Source organism: Vidua chalybeata, chromosome 3, assembly GCF_026979565.1.
Source record: "Vidua chalybeata isolate OUT-0048 chromosome 3, bVidCha1 merged haplotype, whole genome shotgun sequence".
Classification (NCBI taxonomy): Eukaryota; Metazoa; Chordata; class Aves; order Passeriformes; family Viduidae; genus Vidua; species Vidua chalybeata.
Genome location: NC_071532.1, coordinates 106,453,379 through 106,478,408, shown reverse-complemented (window position 1 = coordinate 106,478,408; position 25,030 = coordinate 106,453,379). Strand labels below are relative to the sequence as shown.

The following is a 25,030-nucleotide window of genomic DNA, read 5'->3' as shown; positions in this document are numbered from 1 at the left end:
AAATTATGCTGTTCTCCACAGCTATGAGTTGCTTATACAACAACTTCCTGGGTTTCACCAGATAAAACTTCCCTGTGACTAAAGCAGCAACCCATGATTAGCTAATGCATGTTTCCTCTTCCTCTGCCGCATTTCCCCCACAAGTGTCTGCAGTAAGATAATCAAACTCACTCTGTTTTCAGCCAGTAAAAGAGAGAAGGATACTTAATTACATTTTAAAGTGTTTGGAAAGCCAGTAGATGCAGTCCATTCGTTATGGAAAAGTTCACAGATATATAAAGTGGAAATAAGAATTACTGGCTAGCACAATTTTAAAGAAGTAAAAGAAAAGAGAAGACAATTCTCTATCAAGATAAAATCATGTGGCATTTTTCCCATGCAACAGAGCATATGAGATGGTTGTTTCTTTCCTGTGATTCTGTAAAACACTGAGAAAAGTTTTAATACCGGTGTAACTCTATTCTGCTCTTCTTTCCTTCACAGTGTGCCAGGTGATAGCCATGTATGATTACACGGCGAATAATGAGGACGAGCTCAGTTTCTCCAAGGGGCAGCTGATTAATGTGCTGAACAAAGATGATGCTGACTGGTGGCAAGGAGAAATCAATGGTGTGACAGGTCTCTTCCCCTCAAACTACGTGAAGATGACCACAGATTCCGATCCAAGTCAGCAGTGTAAGCAGCCTCTATTTTGGATTAATTTTGTTACCTCATTTCAAAGGTGTATTGCTGTTCTTCTTCTTTGTGTTTGGAATTTGGAGCTCCAGGCAACAGCTGAATTGATTAGTACTTCAAGTACTCTTTCTTTAAATACTTTATTAGTACAAGGTACTTGAAACCCTTTTCTAGTTAACCAGCAAACAACCAGCACATTATCAACCAGCCAGTGGAGTCAACAGCAAGAGTGCTGTAGGGTGAGCTAAAAATACTGGATTGGGTAGGAGTTCTCCTTCCAACAAGATTCTGATAATTAACATGGACTGGGAAGCAGTACAGGCACACTGCAATTACAGAACTTGCTCAAGTTTTGTAAAATAAGGAAAAGTGCTGTAGTAATTTTAACACATGTGTCAGTTAAGTAAAAATACCCATTAAGAGGATAGGAAAAAGATTTTGGCATTAGCATGTGGTCTGTCCAGTCCTAAATGTGCTTGTCCTGGCTCCCAGCATTCCAGCTGTCATCCAGTCCTGAGAAACAAGATATATGTCAGGACATAGGTTGAGGTGAAAATCACCAGCAGCAGGCTGAGAACTGAATCCTAAACTGTACACCTGACAGTCAACATCTTCTCTGCCTTTTTAGCACATAAACACAGTGAAGGTTTCTGGTGTCCCCTACACACACCCTGTTTTTTGCCCCCTGTTCCCAGAGAAAATCCTCCTCCCAGAGAAATTTAGCACTAAATTTTTACTCTAAGCTTTTCATCCTGTGATTAAACCAACTTTTACATCAGCCCAGTGGGTTTGGGAACACACCATGATGCCAGAGTTGCTTCTTTGACATGACAGGCCTTGTCCCTTCACTTGCTGTTTTCCTCTAGACAATGTTTGGAGTTCTGTTGGGATAAAAACACCCATCTGCAAATCTGGCTGAGGCTCACTCTTACTAGCCTATAGCTACTGTTGGATCAGTCTGCACTTCAGATTTGATCACACAGTCGTGTTCTTACAGAAGAATTCACAAACTCATAGTGAAGGCACAGCTTGGGTTGGAAAGTTAAAATATTTTCCCTTGGTAACTTGTTATGGTTCCTGGGCAAAAGAGAGTGTGCATCATTCTTGAGGTTTTCTTTTTAGCTAAATTACTTCTGAGCTCATATTTTTGGTAACACATTCTTCTGGATTTTTTTTTTTTTTTTAATGCTCTGGCCAGTGTGGTTGGGATGTCAAAAACTTCTGGATTTAGATTGAACTTAACATTCTTTGATTAGACATAGCTAAATCATTAAAATGGTCCTTTGAAAGCTTTAATTTGCTTGCAAATCTCGCTTTTGAAGAAACAGTATAGACTGTACCAGGTGGGCTATAAAATTAAGATTCTGGCTGAGTATTAAAACTTAGGAATTTTCAAAAAATGATAGAGGTAACAGCTTGTCACACCTTGTTATTTCAAGTTACATTGTTGAATGTGACAAATGCAAGGTCATCACATAAACCACTGATTTTCAGCAAAAGCCATGCTAAGACCATGCTGTAATTGGAAACTTTCTGGATAATGAGTAAGTTTTTCTCCGTGTTTGCTGGTACATCATTAAGTTTTCCCTCAGATTCCAGTGATGTGAAATAAGAGTATTTCCATCCACATCAAACTGGCTTTTGACAAAGGTTAATGATGTGCACCAGGTCATCTGTACTGTACCTGGCCATTAAACTTTTCTCTAATCACTACTCTATGAAGCAGTTGTACAAAATCCACCTACTGCTGAACAAAGAGTATGTTGGATTTATTCTCATTTTTAAAAATCCTCTCAGGATTTCAAATAAGCTAAGTTTCACACTGTTTTTTGCTGGGATTTGCCACTCTGTTGTGATATAGGCATTTGGAAACTTAAGAAAAAATCCTGCCTCAAGCCCAGGGCCTGCACAAACCCAGCATAGCTCAGTAGCTCTGTTCAAATACCCCAGATCTCAGCTGGGCTGCTGCTGCTGGTCAGTTGTGTGAGCAGTAAGACATTTCTCTGTACCTCTTCTGTAAACAGAGGAATGTTTAAATGTGTCCTGAATGAACTTCCAGACTGTCCTAAATGAACTTCCAGACTTCTTGGGTTTCCTTACATTATTTTTCACTTTTTAAACAGAATAGAGAACTGTCACAAGTATTCTTGTGAAATCACTAAGGAATTGTCCCACAGAAATGTTGATGTGGCCCTCTACAGAACAGCTGTGAGATATGAGAGAATATAATTTTAAAAATGCATTGTTGCATTTTAAAGAACTGCTGATCTGAGTATTATAATGCCCCTGTTGAACAATAGCAGATTTTCCCGCTGTTTTTTCTAGAACAAATATAGTGGTATTGGAAAGGGAGGAGGCAAATTTGGTTTACTTAGATAGGTTTGTGGCTTAGGAAAATTCTGGTTTTCCTGCAGATTTAAAGACCTTTGTATCTGGAGTCTTTTCTGGGAGTTATTAGTTGTAGCTGTAATGGCAAACTGCCCTAGCAAAGAGGGAACTGGGGTCAGTGAGATGTCCCTTCTCTTAAGCTGCTGACATAGCTCTGTAAACAGAACAAAACCAGAACTTTTCCTCTTGGTCTAGCTGCACATCCTAGCATAGGACCCCTGCAAGGAAAGAAAAACAAAATGACTTCAGGGTGTTGTAGGTTTGAGTGTTTGTCTCTTAAACATGTGGTGATTGCAGAACACAGGACAGTTGAGTCATGTTCCTGGTCACTGTGGTGGTGGTTAGACTTGCTCCTGTTTTAATGACATTTTTAATAGCCTTTTTTATAATGTTTGCACAAAAGCCATAATAAATAATAAATATACTCAGCAGATTTCAAAATAGGTTTAAAATAAATCTTTGAGTGTTTGCACAACCATGCAGGGTCAGATCTTTTGTGTTGCCAGTACCTGTCTAGTGCCAGGTTCTCTTCCCATCCTTTCCATAGTGTGTGTAAGGGGGGTAGGCATGGTGCTCTTACGACTTCACAGTTCTTCCCAGTGGCCTGATCTGGGGATAATTTTATTTTGGCCAGTTTTCATCTGCTTGGCACTTGGAAACTTGTTCTCTTATTATTTGTTGGCTTTTTCAATGAGATAACTTTTTAAGTTTGTCATCTTATCTGTGGAACCAGTGTGAGCTGTGTCCTTTTATTTTCTTTAGTTGAGATTTTCTCCCCTCAGGTAAATCTCAGCCATTAAATCCCAAGGGTCAGGTCTTTCTTCTATTACCAGAATCTGACAAGGACACATCTACCAGGTTCTCTTCCCATTCTTCTCAAGGGATGTTTAAGGTGGGGTAGGCAGGAGAGAAGTGTAAGGAGGGAAGAGACAGCTGCTCCAGCTGTGTCTGCATACTTGTTTGCTGGATGTCTTCTAGTGTTAGAGATCAGTTCATCCCTCAGAGATGTTCTTACTCAGGGCTGGACAGCTCAGCCAGATGGACACACCTGTGCTCCATGTGCAGAGGGGCTTCTGGTTCATCCTGAGGTGTCTCATCCCATGAGACTCTCAGAGCTGAATGTTGTGCCAGTTCTTCCTACTCTAATCTACATGAAGTGACTGTTTTCTGTTCACTCTTTCTGCTTTCCATAGCCGAGCACTGCTGCAGTTCCTCACACATCAGTTACTCCTTCAGGTGCTCCACCTGAGCTCCAGGTTGTTGTTTGTAGCAATATCTCCAGAGCTACCTCATTTTTTGTCTTCCCCAGACCTTACTTATAGATGTGGCATGTTGGAGACATGAGGCAAATCCTGCAACAAGGATCTGTATTTCCAGAAGTTGATGTCCATGCATAAAAGATCTTTAGTAATTCCTGTACACTGTCAGGGGGATGAAGCTGACTCACTTCCAGGGGTGTTCATAGTGAAAAAACAACTTTTGAACGGATGTGCTCGTGGGTGGTGCATTTCTGTGTATGGACAACACATTTTGAAGTTCTCTATTTCTTGCTAAGTAACTTCTCTTGTGGAGTAACAGTTCATGGTAGTAGTGGTTTTGAGGTGTTGCCTGTTGCAGTTCCACGTTGATATTTTAACACATGAGGATTAATGATTTATTCTAAAATTTTACTCAACAGCTCCAGAATTTTACCTCTTTTACCAAAAGATCAAATATTAAATCAATCCCTTACTTCACAGTGACATAGTGACTTTGTATTTCTAAAACTATTTGGTGAATGTCAGTCAGGCTTGGTAACACTTCCAGGTTGTAATCCTGGGGTCTGGAATAGTCTCTGGATTGCCCAAAAGGTGTGTCCCTCTTCAGACCATGTAGCCCTTGAATTCTGAGGGATGTAGTACCTCCTGTTCCATGGAAACTTAAGACTAGAGGCAAGGTTTTAATTTCTTTCAGGCTCAAACAGAATTGAACAGGTTAATTGTTATGTGCTGATATGAATGAATCCCAATGATATTCTTCTTTACAAGTTTAGTTTTTATCAGATTTTCTGATGTCCCAGTAGAAGTTTCTCAAGAGAGATTCTGGTTTTGTAAATGTAAAGTTTACAGAAAAAAATTTGACATCTCAGGGAATTTTGCCATTGCCTTTAAAAAAGCCCATAGGACTTGACCTTGTGTTGAGTCTACGTGACAGAAATATTCCTTAGGAAGAAACTTTAAATGAATGAACTGCAAGGGTTTTCAGAGTCAGCAATGGCTGGTCACAAGTACTTAAATTTGTGTGTTTGTAAATATGAAACTGCAAGGGTGGAAGCTTGTGATGTCTGTTTTCAGAAAGTTGAATGTTCATCATTCCTTTCTGACTTTTTTGGTGTTGTTCTGTCTTTGTCCATAGAATTCATATGTTTCACTTTTTATGTTCATTTTATCCTTCATTTTTTTTTTTTTTTAGGACCCAATGTTGTCTTCCAGTGTGAAAGCACCTCAGAGACCCACTATCCAAGTTTGACTAGCGTGGAGGCAGGGTGGCCAGCCCTGCTCACGTGTCTGACACAATCCTTTTGCTTCGTTTGAACGTTAGATCCAACCAAGAAATTAGGTTTTTGTGGGTTTTCTTCTAATCTACAGTTTCAGTGGATTTGTAAAAGCAGAAAGGATAGTGGGTCTTTGTGTGGCTTTCACTGCTGTTCATTCTTGTTTCCTTTAGTATTTCCTTTGAGATTGATAACTGTAGTCATTAGCATGCATATCAAGTATTGTTTGCATGGTGGGATTGCAGACACACAAAGACCCACTATTTGCACAGTTTATCTGAGCTGTTTGGAACGGGCACTTATGTTCTTTTAATGTTGTAATGTACATATTTTGCAGAATTAAAATGTTCATTGATTATTGTTCTAATGGACTTGATTTAATCTCTTACATACTGAGCTTTTAAAACTGGGGGCCTTCATGGCTCATCCAGAAACAAACCCTACCTGTCTGCTGCTGATACTCACTGTGATTACAAACATGCTACAGGACCTAAGGGTTAGATCTGGTGCACTCCATCCAGCCTTTTCACACCCTTTTTAACGGGGGAAAGAACTATTAGTTGTAGAGTGGAGGATATTTTAATGTTTTTTCTTCCTTCACAGTAGTTCTACAGCAGGAATTCAGGTTTATTTGGCTCAATACATTCTATCCTTAAACAGCCTCCTTCCTCTAAATTCTGATCATTCATATTTGCTTTCAGTTTTGGCAAATGTGCTTAGTTGCTGCAGTAAGTACTTGCACAGCCTCTGTGTGACCAGGCCCTTCCCCTGCCCCTTCTTTTTATTAAATAGTTCATGGTACTGAATTGTTTGTCTCTGGCTGTGGTCTGCAGTGATATTTAAAGTACTGTCTGAAAGCTGCTGCTCTTGCTCCTGGTAAATACAGCAGCAGCCTACTGCAGAGGTAACCTCAATGAAGAGGCGTTGCCAGGAAAGAGACCCTAAGAGAACCTGGAGTGAGAGCAGAGCATTTGGGTTGAGGATGGAACTGTGCTCCTCAGCCCACAGTCCTGGCCTGTTGGAAATGCAGTGCAGTATGAGCTGCCCATGAGCTGTTGGAAATGCAGTGCAGTATGAGCTGCCCATGTGTTTGGAGGGAAGGAGGAACTTGTAACCTTGATTCCTCTTAAAAAAAAAAAGGATTAATTTGATTCTAGACTACTTCTCTGATTAAATAGTTCTGTGCTCTTGTAACAACAAGAGAGATCTCTAGACACAGTATTTAATTTAGTTGGTTTCCTGAACTTGGTTATGAAACAGCAAAGGTCACTTATGCAATCAGAAATGTTTACAAAACAAACTGCTTGTTTACTATATAGACATACATATATAGAGATGAATGTTGTGAAGGTACTATCAGGAAAAGGTTAATCCAATTGCAGAGATTTAAAAGCCTTTCTCCAAAATCCAATATTATGTATTTATATCCTTGATCAAATAATGTATATGTGCCCTTTAGTTCAGAGATGTATCTTCTGTGCAATACGGACTATGCAATGTGCCTACAGAAAACTACAAATGGATTTTTATTCTGAATGTATTTTGTCTGAACCAGTATTTTGTTATAGAATGAAATCATGTTGTAGGCAAATAATGTGCTAGATAATCCTTTGAGTATTTCAGATGACTTGATTTCCTTCTGAAACCATGTTTTAAGTGTTTCTACTAAAATACACTACTCACCCAGAATTGCCTTCTCTGAATTTCTGTCTTGAAAAGCCTGTTTAATACAGGCAGAAATGTGTTGTGCTGCACTAGTGGCATCGAGCAGTCACATACTGTAGTCTAAGAATTAGGTGATCTTCTAAATTATATAATTTCTAAAAGGCAAAAAGGCACTGTTATCTGTGGGATTTGAGCTACACTGACAATCAATGTTCAGTCAGTTTTCCTTGAATGCCAGATTACTACTAATTGTCTTTGAAAAATTAAAAACAACTTCCCATCCTCACTGAGGTATGTGAGGATATACTTTTGTAACATTTTCCAACTGGCATTCTACTCTTTCTTTAATAATTTTTTTTTACTGCTACATTTGGAGGTTACAGTACTGTTGGCAAAGTTTCACACAGGTAGCCCTGTGTTGTTGTGTAGGTATGAGCACTGATAATTATTGAAACCTCTCCTCGAAGTCTGAACTGAAGAGTATTGAAGTGAAGCATTTTGTGCTCTCACAGCTATCTTTTCATGTTTCAGTATTACCTGAGTATGCTTTAAATTCCTTTGTGTAATAATAAATATAATTATAATAAAAACATACCTTAATAATGCTGATTGAGAGAGACATAGTCCCTGCCTTCAGTATTCATCTGTTCTGCAAAAGTCTGCCTAGCACAGCTCCAGCACAGTTGCCTGAGAGCTCTATTCTCCTGTGCAGTGGTGCAGAAATAGTTGGATACACACATCAGATGATCCAAAGGAAAGACTATGCCAAGGATGTATTTACAGCAAGACTGTTTAAAAAAATTCTGTATCAATGAAGCAGTGTGGCTATTGGAAGTTGCATTTAATTCAGACTTTTACTTTTAAAATTTCTGCTTTTTCTCTGGTTGTGTGCAATCCACCCCTTTGTTGATAAAAGACCTTAGTTCAGCTGGTCATCCCAGCCAGTCAAGTAAAATCACCCTTATTTGGGTGAAAAAGGTTGGCCGTGGAACTAAGGACAAGTTGGAAAACAAAGTTCTTTGTTGAACTCATAGTCCCCAGGCAAGAGCTGAGAGTCTAAATTTTGCTGAGAGCTAGACAAGGTTAAAAAGTAAAACTGAAGCCAACGTGGAAAGCAAAATACGCTGTTTGCTGTTGCCTGCAGTGTGGTACTTGCTAAATGTTGTTTCCTGTGGGCCAGCAGAGAATAGGGGCCCTGGTGTCACTGGGGGTGAGAACCAAACAGTGCTGTAAATGCACAAGAACGGGTACCAAAATGCTATTTCTGTAACTCTCTGGTTTGCATAATGGACTAACAAACTACAGAAGCCTGGTTTGACACAAGCTTAGTTCCTGATCCAGTGCTGGATCTATGCAGGAAGGCCTTGTGCCACTACTGGGACCAGAGGCAGGACTGGGTGTGTGAGGAGCCCGTGGTGGTGAGGGCTGGGAGCACCCAAAGCACTGTATCCACATGGTTAATGGTGCAGTCAGGAGCAGAAGGCACAAAGCTCCATCAGAGAGTTACACACTAATAACTGAAACATCTCCCTCTGGTCACTGAACATTTCTGCCATCTCAGAGCTTTGTCAGATTGTATCCCTGTGTGATTCTCGTGGGCAGGGTTGGAAACACCTGTAAATAAATCTGCTGGTAGGAATGCCCACACTCCTCAGCCTGCAGCGGGAGCTGCTGCAGGGTCGTGCTACTTCAGTGTAATGAACCCATAAAACTGCTGCGTTCTGGTGTGTGCTGCCTTAAAGCCCCTCCTTGTCCTTCCCAAGCTTGAGTGTCACGTGTGGGATGGTTGTTGAGACATGCGAATGCAGGCTGTGCTTAGCATGAGGCAATTGTTCACCTTCGGATTTGAACAAAGTTGTAAGATAACTATGCAAATGTATTTTATTAAAGGGACACATAAACAGTTTGTCTGTTGTGGTTTTTTGTCCATCTGGGGAGGATTTTTTTCCCAGCTGAATGGCTTGGAATGAGCATTATGTCACCTGTGATGGTGTGACTTGATTTTGCTTTTTACCTCTTGAAAATTGATGAATAATTTTCCTCTGTTGTGGCACAGTATCCTCTGTTTACTGATTAGGGGAGATTGGATAAAAGTTTTTGTTATTTCTCCCAGGGCCTGATGGAAACTGCCTTTTTCACAGTAGCAGATTTCTTGTATTAGTTCCTTTTGTGGGTTTCAGAGGCTGCTGGTGGCTCCAGGAGTGACAGGAGTGCATTGGCCTTGTGTGTGGCTGCAGAGCTTGCACCTGGCTGTGGTGGTGTCCCCTGATGCCATCAGCTGCTCTCTGGCTGTACTGAAGGGACTGTGCTGATGCCAGCCCATGGTCCTTAAGGGGACTTGTGGCCTTTCTATGGCAGGCTGGGAAAATGGAGACAGGAAAAAGACCCCCAACCTTTACCTGTTTTTTCCCAGCCATTTCAGCTGGCTTCAGAGTCAAACAAACAAAACAAATAAACAACCCCTTAAAAAAAAAAAAAACCCTAAACAAACTTAGGTTGGAAAAGATCTTTAAGATCACCAAGTCCAATCATGAATGCAGCACAAATAAACCAAATCATAAAGTGCCATATCAATGTTTTTTAATACTTCCAGGGATGGTGGCTCCACCACTTCCCTGGGCAGCTTTATAACCCCTTCCACAAAGAAAGTTTTCCTAATATCAAATCTAAACCTCTTCTCTATCCCTAAGTAGTCTTCACTGGCCACCCAAAGCAGTTAGTGCCTCTGGTGTAGCTACATCCTTCCAGATGACTGCCTGAGCTCCTGTTGGAGGGTTGAGATGTCTTTTCAGACATGTCACTTTTAATGGCTTTTTTCCCCCTGTCCATTGAGTGGGGAAGTCTGTTGGGAAAATAGTGATATATGTTATTCATCTGTCTTTCACTGGAGGACTTCCTTTCTTCAGAAACTGTCCCTCTTCCTCTTGAATGGGGTCATACCCAAAAAGTCAATAATTGGGAAGGTTTTCTCCCCCAGCCCCCCATGTTTTTCAGGGCTTTGGATCTCCTGCAGAAGAGAGTGTCTTTTCACTGTGAAACACAGTAGTTTTTCATGCAGGGGTAATTACATTAGTAGGAAAAAATGCTACTTGTTCAGGTATATTTGGAAAGTATAATTTTAAATACAACTTCAGAGACTGGGATTTCCTGTTTATAAACTCTCCAGGTTGTTTTACACTGGCAGCTGCTTCATCAGCTCAGAGAGCAGGATTTAGCCCAGAGGACACCACAGTCAGTGTAGGCATCTCTCTGTTGCTGTGCTCTGAGTTTCCAAGGTTCCAAACACCCTTCTCACTCTGGTGAATGTTCTGGAGAGGGAGCTGGGCAGGCTGTGCCCCAGGCTGGCTGAAAGCCTGGCACTGCCTGCTCTTGGTGGGAGAGGCTTCCCCTCCAGGGAGCAGGTATCCCTCTTAGTCAGCAGAGCAAGTGAGGAGCTGCAATTATCCTTGCTGCAGACACTCCCAGAAATCCCACTGCTCTTCCTGAGCTGCCTGGGGAGCTTGGGATGAAGCTGCAACAGAGGGAAGCCAAGCCAGGAGCTTTCTGCTGCCAAACAAGGCAGTTTTACTGCTTCCATGCACATTCCTGGCTGTTAAACCAGCAGAAAATTGCTGTTTTCTTTTTCCCCCCTTGGGATTTGTTTGCTGCCAGCATGTGAGCAGGGAGTCAGATAAGTACCAGAATTGATGCAAGGAAAGGATGGAACAGCAATGTGGGAGGAGAAGGGGTAGAGATGTAGCTCCACCCTTTCAGCATCAGTGAGCCCATGGGTTGCTGTGGCCACTTAGGGAAAACATTGGCAAATGCACTCATTAGGCTGGTTCATTCTCCTTTTATTTTTTGTTTTTCCCTTCAGACTCAAATGCCTGAATTCACCCTCTAAAATCAAATGTGGGGATTGCATAATATGTTTTTAGGCCAGTATCATCAGACCTATCAAAATTGTGAGTGTTTTCACTAGTAAACACTAGTGTTTAAATAAAATTTTATTAAATACTAAATACAAAGTAGCATTTGTCCCTTCATCCCAGAAGCTGACAGTCCAAACACAAGGTTAGCACAGGAGCCAGTTAATGTAACTGAATGTTTTGCACCTGATAACAAATTTATAAACCAAATCCATTTTAATGCATAAAAAAGGCCCATTTCTCTCCCAGGCTTGGCCCCAACTTTCAGTGGTCAGCATGAGACCAACCCAAATCCCAGCACGTGGGTTGTTCCAGCAGCTGGGACAAGCCAACAGGAGCTTCAGTCCATCCCTGCTTCTGTCACAGGAGTGCACCTTGCAGTATGAAAGGGAGCCACTGGCCAAAGCTGAGACTTCCAAATCTGGACAATTAATGCCTGGTTACTGTGTAAGCCCTTGGATTGCCCTGAAATTTCATGTCTTAGTAACCAGGTGGGCTTAAACTCAGTCCTGTACAGACTGAAGAGTTACACAAGAATCCAGAAATAGCACATTGGCCACAGACTGTCTCAATGGACTAAGACATCAAACTTTGTAGGAATCACTTTTATCTGTAACTTCACTTGTTTTTCTCATCTAATTTTGGCCTGGTTGTAGCTTTGGGAATAACTAAGGCCAGAAGGAGTATTCTCTCTGATCAAAAGAGCTGCAATCTCTCATCTCTTCTTAAAAAGTGTTTTTTTTTGAAACCTCGTCAGAAAGCTTAAGATCAGTGATCCTCCTTAGGGTGCAAAACAGACCTGAAAGGTCCTGATTTTCAATCTAGCTGTTGTCTTTGCTGCTGTTTTACTTCTTTGTGTTGTTCAAATGGTTTCCTTGTTATGGTGTCCTAAAATTTCACTTGGCAAGAGTTTCTCTTCTGCTGACAGTTGCTCTTTCAGAGCACCTTGATGCTGGTGTAGCTGGAAGCTCAGGAGCCTGTGAGGTTTCCATTAGGCCACTGTCACATCAAGTTCAGCCTAATGTTTAGTGTTTCTTGTTTTTAGTCCCTCAAATTTATTACTAACTCACCTTCCCATCAGCAGATCTATACCTTGGCAGTGAATAGTCACATCCTTGTGTGCTAGGAGTGTCAGGGTGACAAGGGAGACACAGCCCTTCCTGCTGTAGGTCATTCTGCCTTTCACAACTCCTGTGAACCTTCATGAAGTATTGTTCCCCTAGAACTGCTGGATCAAAGTGAGTCCCTGTGATGTCTTCTGCTGTCCTGCAAAACCCACAGTTCACCTGGTATTGCAGTCTGATGCCATCACATCCAGCGATAGATGGATGTTCTCAAATGCTCTGTAATTGTTCCTTCTTTTTTCCTTTTCCCCCACCCTGCTGCTTTGCAATATTCTGCTGTGATGGCTGACAGAGGGATCAGATTGACTCTCTGTGCTCTCCATTACCCAGCTAAGCACATTCACCACTCTGGTTTTACCAGTTTTTGGTTTGGTTACTAAAGTTTGAACACTGTAGTCTTGTTTACTAACATCCAGTAGAGATAGAGTCGTGTGAAGCTGCAGCTTGCATGTTCTGAGAGAAACTTTTGAGTTTGTGTCATTGACTGTCAGTGTGTTCCTGTGCATGATTTTGATTTTTCATCCTTAATGCATGAAAATAATTCAAAATATTTCCAGCTCATTTTGAGAAAAAGTTGTGCAGCTGTGAGTTACACAACTACAAAGTTGTGTTACAGCTTTACAAATTTGTAGTGGTGGTTTGTATCATAAATTAATAACTAAGGCAGAGAACTTCAGAAATGGGGTGGGGATTAAAGGTACAATGCCCTAAGTCAGGACCAGCCACATTTTCTATGACTTCATCTCACAAAAGACAGCTTAGAATCATAGAATCATTAAGGTTGGAAAAGACCTTTAAGATCATCAAGTCCAAAAAGACATTGCTCAAGGTAAGAGAAAATCACAGTTTCAAATCACTGTGGCAGAAGAGATGAGAAAAGTCATGAGACAAATGGAGTGGCAAGAAGTTAGGAACTCTTATTCTGCATCACAGTACAAGGGGTGTTCAAAGAAATAATGTGATAGACTGAAAAGTGACACAAAGAAGGGAGGGGGTCAATTGCTACATCACTTGATTTTGAAACCCACTCCTGCTGAAGAGAGGGTTTATCAGTGCCTGTATAGTCTGAGCCATAGACTCCTGAATGCTGGTAGAATTTTGTTAATTTATCAGATTTAATGCCTTGAGTGGAATCTGAACTCCTGACTTACTTCCTGCAGGGTGTGCTGATCTCCAGAGCCTTGACACCATGCAGCCCATGGAAAGGAAAAGGCAGGGCTACATTCACGAGCTCATTCAGACAGAAGAAAGGTACATGGATGATCTGCAGCTCGTCATAGAGGTGAGATGTCTTGGATGTGAAAGTGCATTTGGAAAAAGAACACCTCTATACTGAGTAATAACAATAAAGGGATTCTTAGGTATTGTGAGATGATGGAGGAAGAAAGGTGTGTGGGCACCTCCCTTTCCAGTGATGGTATGTGGTTGCTTACCAGGCAAAAACACCACTTTATGAAACCCATCAGCTTACAAAGTCCTTCCTGTTTTCCAAATCCTATTCTTAGGTGTTGGAGCTCAGTAAAAAGATGATGGGCTGGGGCCAGGTGTCAAGCAGAGCTGCACAGAGCTGTAGAAGCACCATAAAAGCTTTTCATGTGCCTTCTCCCCAGTCTTATTTCTGGAAGCAAGACCACCTCCCTCAGCAGGGCAGGGACAGGCCAGCATTAAGTGCTCTTGGGGGTCCACCTTGACCTCTCTGTATAGAACATTGGTGTGGTGAAGTGTGGCAGATGTTAAATAGTCAAGTCACAGGGGTGCTCTGCCACCAGAGATGAGGTGCTGAGGGCCCCTGAGAGCAGCTGTGGTTCTGCACACAGGATGACCCTGAGTGCTCTGGGTCAGGGGAGAGGAGCAGTACCTGAGTTTAATTTGTGCTGTGATTTACCCTGAAATCACAGGAATGCTTCTGCTGAGCTGTCAGCCTGCAGGTCCCAGTGCTTGTCATCACTTTGCAAGTGCTGATACTGGTGTCAGAATGGGGTCACATAGTCAGGGGAAACAGCTGTCACAAGTGCTAATAAGAAATTGCTTTTAGCTGCTGAGAAATTAGACACTGAGCAGTCAAAAAAAGTCACTGCTGGGCTAAGCAAGAGGCTGAGCTGTTTCTGTTCTCTAAATAATTGCTCTTTTTTTTTGGCCGCAGGTTTTCCAAAAACCAATGGCTGATTCAGGCTGTCTCACAGAAGGAGAAATGGGGCTCATCTTTGTTAACTGGAAGGAACTCATCATGTCAAATACAAAGTTACTGAAGTGAGTACTTACCTGCAGTCTTACGTTTTCCTTTTCATTATTCTGTCATTCTTTCCCCAGGAAGTTTGCAGGGTTTACAGTCAATATTCTGTCCTTCCTGATTATTTCCTATGGATGCTTGCATTCAGAACATCTAAATGCAGTCAGACTGCTTCAAAAGGAGCTATAATAAGAGAGAGGGAAAAATATACAGCAAGAACAGATGTACATTTGCTGTAATATCTTAGAAACAGACCCTATACAAAAGTAGGGAGCTTTTCTTCCCAGTTTTCTGCAAAGCAACCTTTTATTCTCTAAAAATAATCTTTAGAAAGATAGAGTAGCTAGTAATTCACTGAATGGGATGCTGGTTGAATATAGAGATTGATGCTGATTATCCCAGAAACCTCAAAGGAGAGTCCCAATCCCCCAGACCCCATCAGGGAGATTGTTCATCTCAGGGTGTTGTGTCAGGGTGACTTCCTGGGATATCAGGCAGGACCCTGGCACCTCCTGGAAGTGTCTGTGCTGTGTAAGAAAATACACCTGCCAGTTTTGTGTCCTTCCAGAGGTGGATCTGTAAGGGTTGTGATTTAGGCCTCACAGACTTGGCAGCAAAGTTGGATGTTGATCTCTTTCCTCGTCCACAGGGCCTTGCGGGTGCGTAAGAAAACCGGAGGCGAGAAGATGCCGGTGCAGATGATCGGGGACATCCTGGCAGCAGAGCTGTCCCACATGCAGGCCTACATTCGGTTCTGCAGCTGCCAGCTCAACGGAGCGTCCCTGCTGCAGCAGAAAACTGACGAAGATGCTGATTTCAAAGACTACTTAAAGGTATCTGATTCAGTGGCTTTTGTGCCCTCTCCTTTCCTCAATGACATGAGCCCGTCTAACCAGCATCGACCACATCAGAATAACCCAAAAGAGTAAAATCCTGCAAGAATAGCTAAGAAGCTTCCAAGGTGTATTTACATGGTGACCATGTAAATAATACTGTGTATGCTCTTTATTTATAACACTTTCTCTCTAGCTAATTTACTTAGGCCATAAAAGGAAAATTGCCAGAACAGTTGACATCAGGCATTTGTTTCTTTCATTGCTTTGTTCTTCTTCAACCTGAGTGGAGTCTGTGGTGTCAAAATAAAAGCTGGAACAGTTTTGAATGTAAGGATTCTGCATGAACAATGACCATGTGATTTATGCTGGCAAAGCATCTGGGTGTAATGACACTGCCAGCTTTCTTGTTTTTCTAGATACAAGTAGTGTTTGCTTACTGAAAAAATCCAAGATCCCTTGGAATGCCTGGAAAAATTAATCTGATCAGAGAATTCTCAGTATTCAGTGCCAGTGATGCAACTGTTTTCTGATGACTAATGCAATGTCTCTGCTAAATCTCTGGGTTGTACCACAGAAACTTGCCCTGGACCCTCGCTGCAAAGGAATGCCCCTCTCCAGCTTCCTCCTGAAACCCATGCAAAGGATAACACGCTACCCCCTGCTCATAAAGAGTGTGAGTACTCCAAGTGAGGATTTGTAGGTGAAGACTTTGAGTTTGATCTCAATAGCAAAAGCTAAGATAAAGGCTTGTCCCTTTATGGGGATTTCTTACAGGCTCACTTCTGGTTTTATCTTGCTTTCTCCCCTCTTTGATCCACGCCAGATTCTAGAGAACACTCCAGAGAACCACCCGGATCACAGCAACCTCCGGCTCGCCCTGGAGCGTGCGGAGGAGTTGTGCTCCCAGGTGAACGAGGGCGTGCGTGAGAAGGAGAACTCGGACAGGCTGGAATGGATCCAGGCCCACGTCCAGTGTGAAGGCCTTGCTGAGGTACCTGCACTGATGCTCTGCAGGGCTGGGGCTTTTCAGAGTCATTTCAGGAAGACTGGGGAGGGAATGTGAGTCCTTGCTGACATCCCATATTGGAACATGATCCACTGCTGAGCTCTAGGCAGGGAAGCTTTTATTGAATTCTACTCACAGCCATAACATGATGAACCATTGTTTTTTGCATGACTCTAGTGGCAGAGAAATTTTGATTTATCAGCTTAAAAACTGGTACCATTTAGACCATTAAACAGACAGCAATAAATCTCTCTGAACTCCTGATCATGCTGCCACTGGGCTAAGTCAAGTGTTACTATGGAGGATTTCACTTAGTGTGTGTTTGCCAGGGTTTTCCTTCAAGCAGGAAGGGAACAGCAGCCCTCAGTGCCAGACCCTCAAGGATATATGGTGTTCAGGCTCCTGTACCTTTCAGGACAGCCTTCAGCCTGAGGTGTGTGTGACAGTTCTCCACTGCATAAGGAAGCAGGGCTTGACAGACGCAGAAGGTCTGTCCTATGCCATCACCTAATGACCTGTAAGAGGTGACCTGACTGCAGCCTATGCAGCCTCTTCTTAAACACAGCTTCTGGACAACACAGAAATGGCTATGCAGTAAATTCCTCCATCTGGTCATCCCTCTGTGTGTTTTTGGTAAAGCTTAAATCTCCTCTGAGGTGGGAGTTGTGCCTGTGGCCATGCATGGCTGATCACAGTTCCCTTCTCTTCCTTTAGAATGGAATTCATTAAACAAAAGAGAAGAGCATTTTCAGCAGTTTGGTCAATCTCCACAGTGAAGAGGAGCAGGAGCTGATGTCTGCACAGACTTGCTGCTGCTAATGGGTTTTGTCTCTTCCCAGCAACCCGTGTTCAACTCCCTCACAAACTGCTTGGGACCACGGAAGCTCCTGCACAGTGGGAAGCTGTACAAGGCCAAAAGCAGTAAGGAGCTGTATGGATTCCTTTTCAATGACTTCCTGCTGCTCACCTACATGGTTAAACAGTTTGTGTCTTCCGGATCCGATAAACTGTTCAGCCCGAAATCCAACTCCCAGTTCAAAATGTACAAAATGGTGAGTGAGTCAAGGTGCTCCAAGTGTTGGTACAGTGGGTCCTGGCTTCTGATGAGGAATGCTGCTCTCCCACTGGGATTAGCAGTGTGGCCCCTTTTGCTGTCACATGGGCACGTTCTGGCAAAAAACTTGCACAAATGACATTGGCTTAGTACCCAGAAAAGGACAGACTTCTGCATCTTGGTTTAACTAACGCTTCCATCCACTTTGCAGGGAAGGGGCAGAAGTAGCATCGTGCCTGAACAGCTGAGTGGGATGTTCAGAAGCAGGAGCCTTGACTTCAGTTTGCACAGGTTCCTGCATCCACAACAAAATTCCTGTCCTTCAGAAAAACAGTAGAAGATGCAAAATTTTAGTCTCTGTGCCCACACAATTTGTGTTCTCAAGATTCTGAAACTGGAGACATAAGCTTAAGTATCAGGGCTGCTTTCCCACAGAGAACCTGAGAGATTCCTGGATTTCCAAGCTCCACACTGCAGCTCTGCTTGCACACTCCTTCCCCTTTCACAAAGCTCTTTGCCTAGGAAAGCAGAACGGGGTGAATTGCCAGAGAAGTTTTTCTCTCAGCCCTTTCTTTCATCCTTTACATGGTGATCTCATTGTTTGTCCTGTGTCCTATAACTTCCATTTTCCCTACAGCAAAACAGTGTATTTAAACATGCATATAGAGTTTTTGCCTATTGTCACAGGGTGATGCTGCCACAGTGACATTTGCTTTTCTTTCAGCCGGTTTTCCTTAATGAAGTCCTTGTGAAGCTGCCCACAGACCCTTCAAGTGATGAGCCACTTTTCCACATATCACACATTGACAGAGTTTACACACTTAAAACTGACAACATTAATGAGCGGTGAGTAGTGAAAATTCAAATCTGAGCTTAAACTTGTTCAATCATGCTGCAGGCTGTGTTTCCAGTGAGGAGACACAGGGACTCTGAGCTCAGGAACAGAGCTGTCTCTTGGTCAGGAAATAAACTCACTTGACTCTCATTTGAATGAGAAGTTTTTTCTGATTTTGTTCTGCTTCTGCAGCAGCTCCTGCAGTGGCATCCAGCCACATCTGCTGCTCCTTGATGCTTCAGTTGTATCGACAAACAGTTTAGGGCTACAAAATCCAGCATGCCATAGGACTCCTCCCTGGTCCTGAGCAGTCTTTATGTGACGCTGCAGTCTTTAATAAAACAGCAGCTCCACGTCTAGTTAATTGAGGCTGATTTGGAATGTGGCATAAGATTAAGTCCAAAAACTCCATCACCTTAGTCCATGAACTGACTTGATTTGTGATGCATCTAAAATTTAGGGAGGGGAGAATTGGGAAAGAAAGTGAGGCAGAGTCACTGAAGATTTTGCTGTCTGTGGGATGACCCTGACTGTAGGGATTGCTCTCTGCAGGACTGCCTGGGTCCAGAAAATCAAAGCGGCCTCAGAGCAGTACATTGAAACAGAGAAGAGGAAACGTGAAAAGGCTTACCAAGGTACCCACCGAGTTCTTATTTCCCTCTATCCACCTAGATACAGGGGCAGGGCATTTCCTGGAGGATGCCAGTGTCTCCTTCAGATCTATTCCAGTTCTTACAGTTCCAACCAATCTGTTTATTTCTGACCTCTTTGTTCCCAGCTCGTTCACAGAAAACCTCAGGAATAGGACGCTTGATGGTGCACGTGATTGAAGCAACAGAACTAAAGGCCTGTAAGCCCAATGGTAAGTGAGGAAAACAGTCTCAAAGCAGTTTTATTCCTGTAACATTTGGAAAGGCTTGCTGAGAGGAGTTGGTCATTTGGGAATGACTGTGGTACAGTTTCTATATGAAATAGTCATTCTTCAGTTTCAGAGGACCAAGTGAAGAACCAGCTCTGTGCTGCTCTAGGATATAGGATTGCCTATATCCAATTCATCTGGCAGCAGCACTGATGTGTGTCCAGGCAGGCTGCAGATGGAGGGGGAGGTTCTGCACTGCAGAGGGGTTTCACTCTGTGTTTTGTTTTTAGGGAAGAGCAACCCGTACTGTGAGATCAGCATGGGCTCACAGAGCTACACTACCAGGACCCTGCAGGACACCCTGAACCCCAAGTGGAACTTCAACTGCCAGTTCTTCATCAAGGATCTGTATCAGGATGTCCTGTGTATCACCATGTTTGACAGGGATCAGTTCTCACCTGATGGTAAGTGTGAATATTTAGGCAAAGAATGCTTTTTTGTTAGCTGAGGTACCCAGTTCCTCAGCAGCACTTTCAAGAGCCTGTAGGTCTGACTGCTGCCTGAGAAATGTTGGGTAAAAACAATGCCTCAGTACTCAAGAGGTTCAACAGCCTTCCAGAGCCAGTAACGCCAGGCAGTCAGATTTGATCCCAGTCTGGCTTCTGTATCAGACACAGAATTATTTTCTTGTCAGACTGAGAAGACAGACAAGTTGAAAGCAGAAGCTCTACTCATGATAGGTGCTCAAAAATAAGGTCCTGGGTTGTATTTTCACAGCAACAGCTTGATCAGCTTTCTTGCTGCTTGGAAACTGAGCACGTTTTTGGCAGTCAGATGCTTCTCATATTCTCTAAAAGGTTAAGTGCTTTTTCAGGGTTCTGACACACAGTCAGTTATTGCAAATTTGCAGGGAACTGCCTTGACCTGAGATGCCTTGTGTGTAACAGTCTTTTATCCTGGGAGTTAATGTGAGTTTGCCTGGCTGCTTCTCCCAGCTGGACAGCTGAGTCTTGGGTTTCAGTCCATGGTGAACCTTTTAATGCACACACATACACACACACACACACACACACACACAAAGATGTCATGTAAGAAATAGCCACACAGAAGGTGTATGATTTCTGAATAGGACTGTAAACCTACTAGTAGCGGTAATTGTTGAAGGTTGTTCTAGTGAAAAGCATGATACATAGGCATAATTAAAAGTTGGCTGAGCCAAAATAGTTGCTTTTTTTACTGTCTTTGAGAACCTCAGCTGATTTGTAATCAAGTTCCATCACCTAACTCTGACTAGCCAGCTCTGAAACTGAAGAACAGTTGAAATTGTGTTTCTGAAAGGGTATTTTCTAAGAGTATTTTTAAGGCCCTTAGCTCAAACTGTGACATCCTAATTTCATAGCATTGTTCTCTTCTAAAATGGCCCCTTTTTGTCACTGCTGGGTGTTTTACACAGGGCTGGGGTCCAGTCCAACTGGAAGCCTGGGAGCAGTGCTCTGGAACTGAGCATGTACCCCACAGCATTGCATTAACCTGCCTCACTCAGATTTTCTATGGTCAATGTCTTTGCCTAATGAAATTTCTAATTCATTTGCCCAACAGATTTTTTGGGTCGCACTGAAGTTCCAGTAGCAAAAATCAGAACAGAACAAGAAAGCAAAGGCCCCACAACTAAACACTTACTGCTGCATGAAGTTCCAACAGGAGAAGTGTGGGTGCGCTTTGACCTGCAGCTCTTTGATCAGAAAACACTCCTCTAAGAACGCTTTTTTTTAATTTATGAAGGACAACTGAAGCTAACAGCCTGAACATCTTTTGGTAAAAGATTCCTTGTCCCATAGTTGTTATTAAGCAAGAATTCCTGCTGCTTCTATATTTCCTCTTAGTTCCTGGTTGCGCTTAGTTCCTTGCAGTGTTCCAAGTTGTTGTTGATCTATGCAAACACAAATGTTACTGTAAATACAGTACTATAGCTCAGTGCCTTTTTATTATGTTGGAATATCTTGGGTTTGGATGCCAATGTTTCCATTTTCAGGGCCATAAAAAGTATTATTTAGAAATGTGGCACCAAGCTGTTTGTATATTTTACCACTTAGTCTGACAGTCAGACTGAGGAATGGTTTAAGGTCAGCACTAGAATCATTCCATTTGAAATCTTAAAAGTGATATCCACTGGAATTTTCCCATCTCAGGATGATCGTTTTAACGGTTAAAAGCTGAAGAAGCCTTAGCACTGGAGAAGTCTCCAATATATTGTACATTCTTTTAAGAATCAAGCATAGTTCTTTACTTGACTTTAGTTCTGCACTGGAATCAGTAACTGCTACTTGATTTTTCTTTCTGCTTCAGTTTGATTTATCATTCTCTGCTGAGACAATGTGGTTGTGAAGAATAAATAGAAAAAAATATTTTAAATACTGTGACCCACAACAATGTGGCAAAATACTCTTCAGCTCTTTGGGTTTTTTCCTAAGTATAAGTTATTTGTGTACATTTCCTTGGTCTTGCAGACCTCCATGTGAATCTTGAAGCTTTGACATTGCCAACATGTATATAGAGAGTAAAATATAAGTTTATTAATTTGTCTACAGATGTTTATTGATGCATAGTGATTTTAAAAAAGTATCTTTTATTGTATAGGGGAATGTGAAATAATGAGATAAACTTACAGGATTTGTTCAAGGAAAGTTTATCACAAGTTTAAAAGGTTTGCTCTGGGGAACTGTCACCCCAATATAAACTGTAAAATGAACTGGTTGAAATGAAAGCAAAAACTTTCTCTTGGCACCAAATCAGGGATGGTTAAAAAAAAAAGAAAGTTTGTTTATAAATATTTGTTACATAGTAACCATTCTATTTCCTCCTTTAAACTGCTTTGTTGCAGAAGCACGGCATGCAGTTCTGAGCAGCCTGTGCCCTTGTTTTTCATGGGTGCAGAAATTCCTCCTGAAGTCTGGAAGTTTCCCCCCCAGTCACCATCTGTGCACCCGCCTGTTACTGCGTCAACCTCTGTTACATTTAACAGTTTTCTGTGGTTCAGTATTTCTAATCCTAAATAAAACTCAACTCTTGGCAACTCTTGAGAGATTGCGTCTGTACAACGGGAGTTTGGAGGACAGAGAAAATTCTGTTTCCAGGCTTTGAGCCCAGAGCTGCTGAGCAGCAGGGAGATGGGACTGCACTGGCACAGGAGAGGGACAGATTTGAGGGCAGTGGCAGCAGCTGCTGCTCAACATGAACTCTCCAGAAAGCACCAGATGTTTTGTACACCACTTCTCACCTCTTCTCCCCTACTTATTTCCTGCCTTCTCAAAACACCTACAATGTATGTTAAAAGTTTGATTTACTGCTTGGACACTGTCTCCAGGAGAGAACAACAGCACTGTCTTCATTGAGCTCAGCCCAAGTTAAACCTCCTAAAATAGCAGGTTTTGGCTTGTAGAGCATTGAACTGCATCTGGCATGAAGAGGAGCAGCATCTCAGAGATTTCTTTGGCTTCTGGGTAACAACATTTCAGAACTACATGTTTAAGACAGTAAGTTTATTGCAGTTTGCCCAAAGGCCTGGCCTGTTCTCACTTGCTTTGGCAGTGCATGTAACCTATTTTGTAAAGGGTACCTTTGATGGCTGTGCTTGCTGCTGTGGTCAGCTGGAGCACAGGTGACATCATTGGCTCTCTCTGTCATTGTGCTGGTTGATGACTTTCATGCTTTAAAGAGAGGAAAAACTGTTGCCATGCTTCTGTAAAAATCAGCTGAGCTGTCAGATTATTTCCTTTTACACAGCACACACTAAAATTGGCTGGGAACTCTCCAACCCTCCTTAGACAGGACACCCCCCCATGCTGCCACAATGGATTTGAAATGAGGAAAACAAATCTCCTCCTGCCATTGCTACTGTGCCTCAAAAACTGGGCTTAGTATAGATCCAGACTGTGTTCCTGGTAACCATGTTGAAACACTCTTGGGCTTAAATGCAGTAGGAGTGAGTAAGTAAAACTAGAACATGCTCCTCTAGAGCAGCCCCCCAGCAGCAAATCAGTAACATGTTCTGTTAACTTCCTGCTGGTCAAAGTGGGACTCCAAACCTACTCACACCTTCCAGCAGTCTGTGCACGTCTTCTGGAAGAATGGATCATACTCTGATGGGTCACAATCATCCAAAAACACATAGCCCTGTGGGAGAAGCAGGTACTGAGTGAGGTCTCAGTAGCTATTGGTGGTTGCAACAGTGAGAGCAGCCAGCCTGGGTGGGACAGAGCCAGGCACAGCATAACACAGCACCAGAGGTGGTTGAAATCTGTGATCTGTGAAAAAAGAATTCCAGTTTTCATACACTGCACCTCAGAAAGAAGGTGACTGAACTGTAACAGGAAAATTCCTCCATCCATTTTAATTTATCACAGGCACGAATATGTTATGCATTTATGAAATTTTCATGAAATTTTATGAAATTTTCATGAAATCTTTTGTTTTAAAAGATTTAAAACAAATCTTTTGTTTTAAAAGATTTCATGAAGCATCCGGAAATAATGACAGGCTAAAATGCTAACCTTAACTAGAACAGTCAAGACAATGGAAATTTTTTTATTGGAAAATGTTTTTCCAGACAAGGAAGCCCTGAGATTGGCTCCATTTGTCAGAGCATTGTGCTAATAACACCAAGGTCATGGGTTTGATCCCAGAATGGGCCACTCACTTAAGAGTTGGACGTGATGATCCTTCTAGGTCCCTTCCAACTCAAAATATTCTGTGATGTCAGCAAGACAGATATTAAAAACAAAAGAAAAAAACATGAGTGAGTGACCCCTCACTAGCCACAACCTTAGGCAGGTCACTGCTCTGCATGATACCAGCTCCACGTCTGGGTTCATGAGCTGGCTTTTCCATCTATACATTGGAATAAAGACCTGAACCTCATGGTCCAGGCCACAGCTCCATCTCATCAACAACACTGCCACAAGTGAAGGAGAAGGCTGATAGCAGGGAAGAGAGCAAAAGAAAATGGGCAAAAAGAAGGGAGGGAAGGAAAGCACATCCAGATCTAACCACATTAACTAATCCACACAAGTCTCTCAAGTTCTGCAAAATTTATCATATGCTACCACAGTTAATGCAAACTTATGCAAATAACTTGTCCTGTAAATATGAAGGGCCTCAGCCTGCTTTCCAGACATGCTGGTGACAGACCTGACACCACAGAGCAAGGAGAAAAGGTAGAAGCTGATCATTGGTGCTGCTGCTCCCCTTCAGGCAGAAGGACACATCCCAGTACATCAGCCATTGCTTCTGGAGGGCACCCAGCAAACTCCTGACCTGGCACAGCAGCTTGCAAGATGGACTGATGCAGACCCAGATATGTACAGTGCACCCAACATAGCCTAAATCCTAGGACTTCAGCAGTAGGACTGGCTCAGTTCTTTGTCATTCCATGCAGTTTAAATGCATGGGTCTGTCACACCAGGCCTTTGAAAAAGATAGTTTGGTCTCTTTAAAAAGATTTTTTGGTCTCACAGCTTCCATGGTATTTTCATTTCTGAATAATTAGGTTGTTTACAGTCTCACAACTCCACTGTGCAGTGGTTTCCACTGACAACAACTGCCTGCTCTCATAAAGTATTATTTTTGTGGCAGATTACATAACTGCTTTTATTTTTCTCTTTTTTTTTTTTCATTCCTGGGATGCAGAAAGTTTAGTTGTGGGATCTGATATTCAAGAGTGGTGTCAAATTAAGAGCAAAATGAAGAAAACTAGTATTTTCTACAGTGACTGCAATTTGCAATTTTTGTGACTACTGAAACACACAGAACTACAAAATCCATGAGCTGGGTCCATTTCCTGCATGCAGACTTAACAAACTAGTTTGTATCTCCCTGGTCCCATATTTTTTCTTTTATAAAGCTTGATCAGTAGCATCCA

At 42.3% G+C, this 25,030-nt stretch overlaps 2 protein-coding genes across 13 annotated transcripts in view; one reads left to right on the top strand and one right to left on the bottom strand.

The window, feature by feature from the left end:
* ITSN2 (intersectin 2) overlaps positions 1-22,088 on the top strand; it is a 79,643-nt gene extending 57,555 nt beyond the window's left edge. For 5 of the 7 annotated variants that reach the window (XM_053939320.1, XM_053939324.1, XM_053939318.1 and 2 more), the window contains 12 exons: positions 484-675; positions 13,454-13,575; positions 14,437-14,543; positions 15,173-15,356; positions 15,934-16,032; positions 16,183-16,350; positions 17,205-17,417; positions 18,144-18,265; positions 18,807-18,889; positions 19,033-19,116; positions 19,404-19,577; positions 20,713-22,088. In XM_053939320.1, coding sequence (XP_053795295.1) covers positions 484-675; positions 13,454-13,575; positions 14,437-14,543; positions 15,173-15,356; positions 15,934-16,032; positions 16,183-16,350; positions 17,205-17,417; positions 18,144-18,265; positions 18,807-18,889; positions 19,033-19,116; positions 19,404-19,577; positions 20,713-20,870 — 1,706 coding nt within the window. In that variant the 3' untranslated portion in view covers positions 20,871-22,088. Of the gene's footprint in view, positions 1-483; positions 676-5,514; positions 9,168-13,453; positions 13,576-14,436; positions 14,544-15,172; positions 15,357-15,933; positions 16,033-16,182; positions 16,351-17,204; positions 17,418-18,143; positions 18,266-18,806; positions 18,890-19,032; positions 19,117-19,403; positions 19,578-20,712 lie in introns of those variants that run through there. The other 2 variants (XR_008430211.1, XM_053939323.1) reach the window with 2 other exon arrangements.
* FAM228B (family with sequence similarity 228 member B) overlaps positions 1-25,030 on the bottom strand; it is a 34,672-nt gene that overhangs the window by 2,560 nt on the left and 7,082 nt on the right. For 2 of the 6 annotated variants that reach the window (XM_053939350.1, XM_053939347.1), the window contains 2 exons: positions 23,207-23,286; positions 22,733-22,820 (listed from right to left, as the gene is read on the bottom strand). In XM_053939350.1, the coding sequence (XP_053795325.1) occupies positions 22,778-22,820; positions 23,207-23,286 (123 nt within the window). In that variant the 3' untranslated portion in view covers positions 22,733-22,777. Of the gene's footprint in view, positions 1-14,555; positions 14,707-20,921; positions 21,044-22,729; positions 22,821-23,206; positions 23,287-25,030 lie in introns of those variants that run through there. The other 4 variants (XM_053939346.1, XR_008430212.1, XM_053939348.1 and 1 more) reach the window with 4 other exon arrangements.